The 12345-nt window shown below is 41.9% G+C and overlaps 1 protein-coding gene across 7 annotated transcripts in view; it reads right to left on the bottom strand.

The window, feature by feature from the left end:
- The window catches only part of Nfia (nuclear factor I A), a 542815-nt gene that overhangs the window by 46310 nt on the left and 484160 nt on the right, over nucleotides 1-12345 (bottom strand). For all 7 annotated transcript variants that reach the window (XM_028870284.2, XM_028870283.2, XM_028870288.2 and 4 more), the window contains 2 exons: nucleotides 10090-10268; nucleotides 7774-7939 (listed from right to left, as the gene is read on the bottom strand). In XM_028870284.2, the coding sequence (XP_028726117.1) occupies nucleotides 7774-7939; nucleotides 10090-10268 (345 nt within the window). The remainder of the gene's footprint in view (nucleotides 1-7773; nucleotides 7940-10089; nucleotides 10269-12345) is intronic.

Raw genomic sequence — 12345 nt, 5'->3', positions numbered from 1 at the left:
AGGGGCCTGTTTTCCATTTGCATCATGTTAAGATACTTTTTGATCTTTGCTAATCTGATAGGTATAAACCTTTAAAGTTTTCATTTACATTGCTTTACATCACACATACTAGAAGCCTTTCTAACATCTTGCTTTTCTTTCTTTATGTGCCTTCTTGTATTTATTTGATTGTTGAGCTTTCTGATCCTGATTTGAAAAGCATGTATTAAGTATTTTGGCCTTTTGTCACAAATGCTGAAAATATTTTCTTCATATAATATTTTTTAATTTGCTCTGGGTATTTTTCCCCTGTATATAATTTTTGAAATTTTTAGTACAGAGCTTGTTGGTTTTTTCTTTGATGAATGCTTGGTGGATACATTTTGTATTTTTCAGAGAGGCCATCCTCTCTTAAATATTATAAACAAAACCGTACTGTGGTTTTTTAAAGATGTGTGGGTCAACTTTTTAATGCTTTTTATTTGTTTGTTTTGGCCCCAGATGAAATTTATTTTTGTGGAAGAAATATTTTTCCAGATGGCTACTCAGCTGTCCCAGTATACTCTGCTGAATACTGGATTTTTCTCTTTAGATGCCACTCTCTTCATAGAATAAACACTATGTATTTGGGCCTTGTGGTGGCTTCAGTAAGAATGACTTATGTATTTGAAAGCTTGGCCCACAGTTGACAGGACTGTTTGGGAAGGATTAGGAGGCGTGGCCTTGTTGGAGGAAGTGTGCCACTGGGAGTGAGCTTTGCAGTTTCAAAAGCCCATGCCATTCCCAATCCCCCCTACTCCCTTTAACTTGCAGATGAGGATGCTTATAAGCTCTCAGCTACTGCCCCAGCACCATGCCTCCCACCATGATGATCATGGACTAAGCCTCTGAAACGGTAAGCAAGTACCCAGTTAAGTGCTTTTAAAAACAAGCTGCCATAGTCATGGTATCTCTTCACAGCAGTAGAACACTAACTAAAACTGGCCTCATTCATGATCCCCTAATGCAGAAGAATATAAAAACCAGACTCTAATGCAGAAACTGGGAGTGGTGGCTTACGCCTGTCATCCCAGAACGAAGGAGGAAGGGGAATGCCCAAGTTCCAGGCCAGCCTGGGCTACACAGTGAGTTCCAGGCCAGTCTGAGCTACATAGCAAGATGGTCTCTCTCTCTCTCTCTCTCTCTCTCTCTCTCTCTCTCTCTCTCTCTCTCTCTCTCTCTCTCACACACACACACACACACACACACACACACATACACACACACATACACATGCTGATAACAGAAGTACTAGTAAAGAGATTAAAATTAATTTGGAAATGGATAAAATAAGTTTTGCTCCACATCAGGCATTTACTTGAGAGGAAGCAAAAATGGCAGGGAGGTCGTCTTTGGGATTATTCTGTCTCTTGCTTAGGGAGGTCTTTGGGATTGTCCTGTCTCTTGCTTAGGGAGGTCTTCGGGATTGTTCTGTCTCTTGCTTAGGGAGGTCTTTGGGATTGTTATCTCTTGCTTAGGGAGGTCTTTGGGATTGTTCTATCTCTTGCTTAGGGAGGTCTTTTGGATTGTTCTGGCTCTTGCTTAGGGTGACAGTTCCAAGAATCTGTGGTGTTATAAAACTTCACAGGACTTTATGCCAAAGAGAATTGTATTAAGTAAACACTTTAAAATTTAGAAAAGGATAATACAGTCTAGACATAAGTTGCGTAAAAAGTGATTTGTGAAATGAATCCACAAACTTTGTTTTCACTTACCTATAATCTACCATTTCTCTAAATGCCTTCCTCCAAATCTTTTGATTTCTCTTCTCCACTAATAAGACATACTCATACGTAAGTACCAGCGACTTAGAAATAGATTTCTGTTTCTCCACACAGAGTTTTTACTGCCTTAGAAAAGGAAGTTTTAGGCTGTCCACAGAGTCTCATGCCACAGCACAACACAGGGACTCCAGTTTCAAGGTGGTTGGGTGTGAATCATGTTTCTGGAACACTTGGCTGACTGGCCTTCAAAAGGTTACCTTATCTTTCCAATTTGTCTTCTCTTTCTCAATCAGTTTAACCTGAAGCCTTCCTTCAGGAGTTCATGTGAGGGTGAGAGGAGGTATTATACATAGAAGGATTCTGAAGGTACCTGACTCTGGTGAAGGCCCTCTCAAGCACCTGTCCCTAAGCTGCCTTGGTCATCTGAGAAGACAGAACCTCCACTGAGAAGAAAACCCCCACCAGACTGGTCTGTGGGCAAGGCTATTGGAAACTTCTTTGATTAATGATTAATGTAAGAGGGTCCAGCCCATTGTGTGTGGTACTACCCTTGGGCAAATGCTCCAGCATTACATAAGAAAGCAGGCTGGTCAAGCCATGAAGAGTAAGCCAGTAAGCAGTATTCTTCCATGGCCTCTGCTTCAGTCCTTACCTCTGGGTTCCTGCCTTAATTTCCTGCCCTGACGTCCTTCTATGAAGCACTGTGATGTGAAACTGTAAGCTGAAATAAACCCTTTCTTCTCCAAGCTGCATTTGTTCATAGTCTTCTAGCACAGCAATAGACACCCCAACTAAGACATCCACTAAGTCACAGTCTAAGGTAGCAGAGAGAGCATGGGAGTCCTACCATACCACCATTGGAACATCGTGCTGGGCAAGGTAACCTTAATTTTCTCATTTCAGTTGCCCTGCCTATAAAATGTTGACCTCAAAGGAGTATAGGAAGATAATACACACAGGTAAAGAGCTCTGTTCATCAAAAGGCACTGAACATATGTTAATTGTTAGGCTTAAACATTTCTGTTCTGGTGGTAGATAATTGTTATGCTCTCCGTTATAGGTGCATATTCATTTACAGAATGAAACAGATACAAGATTCATTTGAGACATAAAAATAAACAATAAATGTAACTTGCTATTACATGCTTCTATTTTAATAGGATTTCAGTTTAAAAAAATCAAAAGTTCATAACTAAGGAGGAATGGAGGAGAAAATGTTTATGAGTTTTTAAATGCACCTTAAATTGATTTTTAATTAATTAACAAAGGAAAATATGCATATTTTTATCTCCTACCATAATTTAAAAGTGTTTTCTCCTTTGCATTCTAATTCCATGTTATGATGCCAATCTTTACTTCAGAAAAAAAATTAGGGAAAATTCCATTTTTATGGTATGAGCTAGTCCCAAGCTACGGCATGAAGAGCTATAGTCCTCAGAACTCATAGAAAAAAATTCTCTCTCTTTTTAAGAAAGGTGGGGGGGGGCGGCAGAAATCTCATTATGTAGTTTTGGCTGGCTGGAACTCACTATGTAGACCAGAGTGGCCTTGAATTCACAGAGATCCACCTGTCTCTGCTTCCAGAGTTCTGGGATTAAAGGCGTGTGCCACCACATGCAGCCTCTTAAAAATCTCTTATGTCATGTTGTATGTTTGAAAAGAAGTCCTTTATTAAGAAAATGATGTGCCAAGTGGTGATGGCCCACACCTTTAATCCCAACAGAAGCAGGTAGAGGCAGAGACAGAGGCAGGCAGATCTCTGTGAGTTCAAGGCCAGTTTGGTATACAGTTTGAGTTCCAGGACAGCCAGGGCTGTTACACAGAGAAGCCATGTCTCAAAAAATACAAAACAAATAAACAAACAAAAAACAAAAAAGAAGAGGAGGAGGAGGAGATGCACCCTGAAAAACTCTGTAACCTGCCCAGGGTTGCAAGTTTGCTTAGCCCGAGCACTGGGAGGTCTAAGAGGCTCAGATGTCTAGTGCCCACCCTCCACTCAGAATGGCTTCCCTAACATCTTCTTGTCTTCATTCTTTCAGGAGTTCAGGCTAAAACCCTACAGGCCACTTTTGACTTCTTCCCTTCTTCTCAGCCCATATCAGATGCCTCTGCAAAGCTTACGAACTCTATCTTTAGAATATTCTTGGTGTCCAAGAGCTTCTCACAGCCTCTACTGGCCTCCATCCCCAGGTCAGTGCCTAGACAACTGTCAGCTGGGTGATGGCCATAGCACCTCCACCATACTCTGCCCAGCCCTGCCTTCTCAATCTTATCTACTGGTCCCTAGCTTCCTAACGTACGTGCATTTTGTTGGTTTGGGTCTCCACTCCCATCAGGATGAAAGTTCTTATGTGGTGGTATATTATGTACCCTAATAAAATTTGCCTGAGGATCAGAGAACAGAACAAGCCACTAGATTAAACATAGAGGCCAGAGTGGTGGCACACAACTTTAATCCCAGTACTGGGAAGCACACACTCCTTTAATCCCAGGAAGTGAGGGCTGGGCAGAGAAGGTATATAAGGTGTGAGGAGACAGGAACTAAAGGCTTTTTGGCAAAAGCATCCCTTTCAGCTAGAGGCTTTTTAGGCTGGGAGCCTTTTGGGAGAGGACTCAGGGGATTTCAGTCAGAGGACTCGTGGAGTTGGTGAGGTGAGACATGGCAGTGGCTTGTTCCTTGGTCTCTCTGATCTCCCTGCATTTACACCAATATTGGGCTCCAGGTTTTTTTTTTTTTTTTTTTTTTTTTTTTTTTTTTTTTTTTTTTAATTAAAAGACCATTTAGGCCGGGCCGTGGTGGCGCACGCCTTTAATCCCAGCACCACTCGGGAAGCAGAGGCAGGCGGATCTCTGTGAGTTCGAGGCCAGCCTGGGCTACCAAGTGAGCTCCAGGAAAGGCGCAAAGCTACACAGAGAAACCCTGTCTCGAAAAACCAAAAAAAAAAAAAAAAAAAAGACCATTTAGCAATTCGATCAACACTTATTTGTTTCATTTACCTTGGTACTCCTTTGTCTTGAATGGGGGCTGGCATGTAAAAAAACACTCATTGCATCCATCATGTCCTGCCTTTGTTCCTCCCCTCAACCTATTTCAACAAAGCCCTCCACGATTTTCTACTAACATCTGGGCTTTAGGAAGCATTCCTCTACTCACAGTCTCACTTGCAGGAAATGTCCAAGCCCTGACACTGGCCTGCAAGCTCCATGCTCCCAAGGCCCTACTCCATCCTCATTGTGTCTCCAACTTCGCCTCTGATCTTCTCTTTCTCACTGTTCTTACTTCCTCACTCACACCAGGCTGCTTTGGCTGATCCTTCTACCTACCAGGCATGGGCTCCCACCCCATCAGGGCCGTTCTCCAACATCAAAGGGCTGGAAGGTCTTGCTCCCTGATGGCATGCTATCCTACTGATTCCGCTTCTCGTCCGTCTATGCTTCTCGGGTTTGCACGCACAGGGATCACTGTCCTACATCAACTGCCTTCAAACTTACTGTGTTGTTCATTCTCTCTCTTCCTCTTTGGAATAAAGTATAAGATCATGATTTTTAAATCACTTTTATCCCCCGTTCTAGGTGCTGAAGCCTAGCGCTCAGAAGGGTTTTTGGCACACAGCTGATGCTCAATAACACGGATGAGGAAGAGCTTTTCTTTCAGTGGGGATGGAAGCCCACATCACCAGCTTATCAGTGAGAGTGGAACACACTGTGTGAACCACTCTCACAGGTCATGGGTCCTCTCTGCCACATTCGAAACAGTTGTACACAGTGTAACCAATGGTTCTGAACACATACAAAAATATCAAAGTTCTTGTTAGGGAAGAGCACAACTTTCTCCTCACTCCCACTTCCCTGATTTTTAAGGGGATGGGGACAGATTTTTCCTATTAAAATATACTTGTTTTATAGGCATTTCCCCCTCAGATCTGCCTTGCCCATGTTGTTCTGGCCATGCTGAAAAGTTTAGTATTAGTGCCAGAGGCAACACGTGCCCTGCTCTAGGCTGGCATCCATTTGTATTTCATTATGAGATGATATTAAAAATGTTGCTTTGGCCTTTTATCTGTCACACAGCATGCCTATTATCTTACTCCCTCCTGATCACCTGCTGTGAGTGGGCAGAGGAGTTAATGCTGTTCCCATTCAAGAGGGACTTGAGTCCTCCCAAAAGTTGGTAATTGAGGAGAACTTTGGCTTGATTTCCTGTTCTATTTTATTTTTTTTTTAACTGAAAAAAAATTTATTTTATTGCAAGCAATTCCACCCAAACCCCTAAATAGAAAAGTGCCTGCCACTGTTCTTTGAAACAGGCTTCAGTTTTGGATATACTGTTGGGATGCTGAACACTGAACTTAACACCCTGCCTGACCACACTTCCTGCTGTAGCTGGGCTTGGAAAAGCTGCTAAGGATAAACAGGTCAAACCATCCTGCAATTTTAGTTTCTAAGGAAGCACGTGATTTAAAAAAAAAGCGTAAGTTTCCCTTAACTTTCCATCCATTACTAGTACTAGTTTTCCACCCCTTTCCTAGCTTGCTTCTGGGATGTGCTGACAGCTCACAGCTAAGCAGCTTCCTCCCCACATCAGTGGACACTGGTTCTCTCCTTTGCTGATGCGTCTTGGACTGAACCATCTCTTACCAGACAGGTCTATCTCCCCAAACTGCCTCTGGATCCTCAGTCTTTCTGCTAAGGAATTCATACACAATGCCATCTACTTACCCCAATAAATACTAGGTAATACTTACATCAATACGAGATAATACAGAGTTCACTCTCTGATCTATGTTCGAGAGAGATGCACGTCTCTTTAGATCCAGTGTCCCCAGAGCCAGTTCCAGTGACTAGGACCTAAGTAGGGGACTGTCTTTCCTCTCTGGCTCTTTCTCTCCTGTATCCAACCCATTAATTACAACATTAAATGTAAGAAAGCCAAGAGGCCTCCTTATTTAAATGCTTGTTTATATTTACAAAACACCCCTCCACCTGTTCCCTTTCATTCAACTGCTATTACTGCTCTTCAAGTTCCTGACCTTAATACTCCTCTTTCTAACTGTGCTCACACCTTTTTCTCATTTCAGAGGAACCCGCACCGCCACCCCGGCCCCCGGCTCTTCCTGGGGGCACTGCCACTGCTCCCTTCTATACTGGCATCCTCTCTAAAGGATTATGGAGGGGCCCATCACACCACCTTTCACGGCTAGGCTACCAGGTCACCTGGAAACCCCAGCCATCACTCTTTCCGCCAGACATGAACAAAGACCGTATTTGCGTGTTCACACCTTTTATAGCCCTTCCAGCCCTTCCAGCTCCCAAACACCAAGGACTATCTGCAGAATTGCTCGCTGTTGTTGAATTCATCATTCCCATCACATAAACAGATTCCAGAATCCTCTATTTTGTGATTAAGTACTCCCAGACTGTTGAGAGAAAGTCAAAAGGTTCTCTTTCTCCATTCAGTCCTACTCTATTTCCTTTCCTTCCCAAGCCTCCTCATGCAGCTACCCCGGCTTCCAGCTCTGCCTTTTCATCAGGACCATCTCATTCTCAGCCACATTCGATGCACATACCTTTGGATGGATACTTTGATCTAGACACTTTTAAAATATGTTATGCATAAGGCACATAATTTTTAATCTCTCATTAAGTTTCTAGGGATAATCAAACCTTTTGTTATTAAGAATATCACAAGCAGATGCTCCTAGAACACCATGGGAATAGCATTCTCTGCAAACCACTCCAGCAATAGACACAATTTAATAGTTTGTATCTTGTTCCCAGTCCTTAGCATGTCGTTACAGCATCTTAATCTGCTACCCACACCCGATCATTTCCATATCTGGTGTCGTCTGACAGTACATGGGAGTGGCATTCACTGTGACTTGGGCCTGGGCTCTGCCAGCTCATGCTACAGACAGAGCGGTGGGATCTGTGCCTGTTGCTAAAGCCTGCACAGCAAAGGACAAGGCTTAGGTGTGAACTCACGTGCAGAGAGCGTGGTAAGGAACCGGCGCCTTGTCTCGGTCATACTTACTCGGTGAGGTGGGGGAGGCTGCACCTCCTTCTGTGGATGTGGTTGGAGGCTTGGTGTCTGGCATGGGCAGAGGCACAGGCCTGGCCATCGGTGGTGGCGGTGGCGGCGGCAACATTGGGGTGGGGAGGAATGGGTTGTGCACCTTGCCTTGACTGCTTCCATTGGGCTGCACGGGTTCGGAGAAAACACACACAAGGAAAAGAATCAACGGGTGTCAGCCATTAGCTGCTTCTGCCAAGGAAGACTTACTGGGTACCTGCCATGCAAATCACTAATATTCAGGCTCTTGGAAGCACATTGATCTTTTGTTCCCCAGAGTGTCACGTCCAGGAGCAGTCTGGACTTGTCCATCCCTGACTAACCAACTCTTGCTCAGTGCTGTATTAGCTGCTGCTTCCACAACATTTTCATGATTGTAAAATGCTTGTTTAATACCTACATGCTAATTAGACTGAGGCATCATTCCTCTGTTTATTTATACAGGTAAAACCATGATCATTAAATATGTACATAAAATATATAAAATGATATTTTATTTTCATTTCTTAAAGTTTGTCTTGTAAGACAGTTAATAAATGTATTCAATGAACAGAGGTATTTTCTTTCACATATCATATAGCATCAGGCTCGGAAACTTTAATATTTAGCGATCAGATTTCTATTAGGCAAAAATACCCCTTCTAGTTTGACTTACATCAGTAAATGCCATGGGACTCACACTTTTCTGGCTGCCTGGTGTTAGAACAGCCAAAGAACATCTTTCTAACAAAATCAAGTTTTCCTCAGAAGAGAACATGCAACATTTATTTTCAAGATCTTCAAAACAGCCTTATGGAGAGACTTGTCTCAAACGCTGTAAAATTTTGATCAAAACGCAAAACAGGGTATTTGACAGTTATATAAAATGATGTCATGACTATTAAAAAGACCATGTTGGATGTTCAGAAGTCAGACTTGGTGCCAGTGATCAGTTCAGGTTCCCATGATTTCCCAAGTGGCTTTCCATAACGAGTTACAGCCAGCAATGGCCTGTATGTAGACAGCAGCCTCAAACCAAAATTCACTCGAAGGAGGTCCCATTGTCTGGGGCTTTGAAGAAGAAACCTAGTAATTCTGCAGAAGAGGCAGGCTCACTCCTTCACTAACCAGCATCCATAGTATTTTTAGTATTTTTCCTCAGATACTGTCTGAGGCACAGAAGGCTGCACACTCTCACCAGTATCCTTGCCTGGGTATAGTTTCTGTGTGGACCAAAAGTCCGTAAGTGAATATTTTAGAATAAGTCAAGCAAATGAATACACAAGCAAAATGAAAAAAAAAAAGGGCACCATATCGATTTGTTGTCTAGACAGAAATGTATCTGTGAACAGATCACCAGACATTAGTCAAAGCTGCCCATTCCGGCTCAAATTTGCAGAATCAGGTCTTTCTGCAGGGGAGAAAACCGACAGAGCAGTGTGACATACCATCCTAAACCAGGCAATAAGAATTATGGCTAATCTGTGGTTTCATGCATAGATATTATGAGAAAAGGAAATCAAATATGGCTTTCTGCTGGACTTAATTTATTATTATTATTGCTATTGGCCTTGGGATACAGCTATTCATTGTAAACATATAGCTTTATATTTGTAATAAAATTTGCGATTTTATAAAATAACTTTTACTATTGGAATGCTATTTCAAATTGTGATTATTTGGTTTATTTGAGAAAAATGAAAACATTCATTTGTAGTTATTGAACATGGCTTAGTTTTATATGAAGATAAGTGGGAAAGATAACTACTCGCAGAAATAACAAACCATAATAAACTTTGCTTCTAGCATCTTGAGTTCAAGTACTGGTCAACTTGATCTAAAGTGTTAGAAGATTGTATTTTTTTTTTTTTTTTTAAAAAACCCATCAACTTGGTTGATCTGAAACATCTGTCCCCTTCTGCTCCCTACCTCTCTCTACTACCCCAAATCATTACTTAAAATTATTCAGTCTTTCTATTTTGTTAACTATATGATCCTGGGGTTAGAATGCAGGAGGTGGAACTCAGAAGGTTACACAGTTCACTCTCCAGACAATTTATATCCATAAACTGGACAGTTGCAAACTTAACACAAACCCTGTTTTTAAACCCTGGCCAATCACTCTCACAGCAAGCTAACTTTCCCACAATCTAGAATAAATCTGACGTTTGCCTGCAGTCAGTCAGCATGACATTAGAACACAAAATCACGTGGTCATAAAGGGTCTTCTTGATATTTTTACATTTGGCTAGCATTTCTGGAGAAATAGAAAAAATAAAAAAAAAAAGGTTTCCTTACATTGAGGAAGCCCACCTGTCCAGCTTGCTGACCAGCATCAGGGCAGACAAGCTGGACAAACTCTTTCAGCGTCTCCTGAGGGTGGTAGCGGATGGCTGGGTGTGAGAAATAAGGCCCAGGCTGCTGGATGATGGGTGATGTCGGAAAGTGGAGAGTCGATGGCGTTGCATGTGGACTTGCTGCAGGAGACAAAACAAAACAGAACACGTCAGGGGTGTGGAGAACCCTGCTTTGCCACAGCTGAACCAAACTCAGCCTCCTTTTTTGTTTTTTTTCTTCCACTTCTTCTCCTGGAAGAAAATGTTGCTCATGTGACAGGATGTAGCGCTGGACAGTTCTGATGGATTTTCTCTTTTAAGGCTCTAAGACAAACATGGAGGTTAGAGCAGGATCGAGTTTCACGTTGCCTCTCGACGTTCAGTGGACGTGAGTTATAAAGGCATTAATAATCCTTGTTGAAGATGAAGATTATTCATTACCTTAAGAGCCTTTTTAATGAAGCAAGCAATAAAAAATGTATTTGGTAGATTAGACCTGATTTAACCGACATTACATTTGACAAATTCTACTTTGCACATATGGATCCCCTTTCATGCTGAGCTACCCATAGATAATAATTCATTGTTAAAGCTCTTACACTCCTTTCAAGGAAATTTCTAGGGACTAATTCAGGCCTAGAGTTTTTTGAAGTCTGTAGTAAATGATCACGTAATGAACCCATGCAATTTGGGTGCCTCACTTTACAGTGGAAGGTTTATGTTGCATTTTTCTCTGTTGCCCTTTCAAAGCTAAAGCAGCGACAGGCTGAGTAGGCAGGAACTTCGTGAAAGGTTGCTTCTCTGCCATAAATCTGATAAGAGATTCAGACAACGACTCCTTTATATTTGAACCCTGATAAATATCATTTGTACAAGATTACATTAGATAAAAAAGCTTATGCGAGATCTTAATAATTTTTCCAGGAATGCTTTTGTCCTTGAATTGGAGAGGTGATGGCCAAGACCTGCCAGAGGGTAAGGGCTTCGTGTGAGGGGATGATAACACTTAGCCCAAGTCCAAGCATACCAGAAAAGACTCCAGACAGGGGATACATATTCTCCCGCCCCCCTTTTATAGTTTAAATCTTTACACTGAACGGACTCCTACAAAGAGAAACACAGAAGTGCTCAGTTTTAGAGAATGTGACTTTCTGAATACCGAGATAAATTCATAATATTGAAGAGAATCAAGTTCAGTAGGCTCTTCCTTTCTTCCACCATCCCACTGGAATGGCTAAGAATGCATGCCTACTGATACTGGGGCCTCTTGAAGATTAGGTTTATATATATATATATAATAAAGGGCTAGGGCTTTGTGGGTCAGAGCAACCCTTGTAGTTTCTAGAGTAGAAATGTGGGCTGGAGTAGAAGCAGGCCACCAATACAGGCTTGCAGATATTCAAGTAAATCATTGTTTGCAGGAAACTTGAATTCATTCAATAAAAATTCACAGGCTTCCATTATGGTTTCAAGAGACAAAATTGAGCTAAACCAGAAAAAGCTTTCCTCTTCACCATACAACTGAGGACATCACAAACATCTATTGGAATCAGAATTTTCTGCACTTCCCCTCTCCCAGCTTGGAAGACAGCTTTTCTATCCACTTAGTCACTCACTCCATATACTCAGAACTGAGTGTGACACTTGATAAATATTTGCTGGTTGCACACTCACTGGCTGACTAAAGGCGTACAAAAAATAAGAAAAATAACCATAAAACTTGCCAAGGACAAAATAATATTTTTGTTTCCCGATAAAGAGCCAGAGAACATGGAAGAAAAATGATTGAGAGTTAAGACTGCATACAATAAAGTTAAATCCTGGAATTCATTATTATCTTGGAGTGAAAACTCAGAAGCTAAAGAGTTAAACGCTCCTGGACTGCTCTTCTCCTTTTGTGCTACTATATTTAAAAAAATGAAAGGATTTTTTCTTCCTCTAGCATGATGTAGTTGTCTCTACTGGTAACAAGAAACGTTGACCAGAGCCCTGTTCTTGACAGAATCATTTCTAGTTAGCATTGCAGGTGTTATTTCTCAAATGAGGGTAGGAATGTACTGAGCTGAACAAAATTATAGACTCAACTGGTGCAGCATGTCAAACATGAAGGTGGCAACTCCATTGTCAAGAGCCCTGTGAGACTGACCTTGACCATAAAGTGGCATTGCCTCAGGTTCTCACAGAAAGTGATGAGTGGCTCTGAGATAAGGAAGCCTGG

The sequence above is a fragment of the Peromyscus leucopus genome, chromosome 2 (assembly GCF_004664715.2).
Source record: "Peromyscus leucopus breed LL Stock chromosome 2, UCI_PerLeu_2.1, whole genome shotgun sequence".
NCBI classification, from domain to species: Eukaryota; Metazoa; Chordata; class Mammalia; order Rodentia; family Cricetidae; genus Peromyscus; species Peromyscus leucopus.
This window is presented reverse-complemented; position numbering and strand designations above follow the sequence as displayed.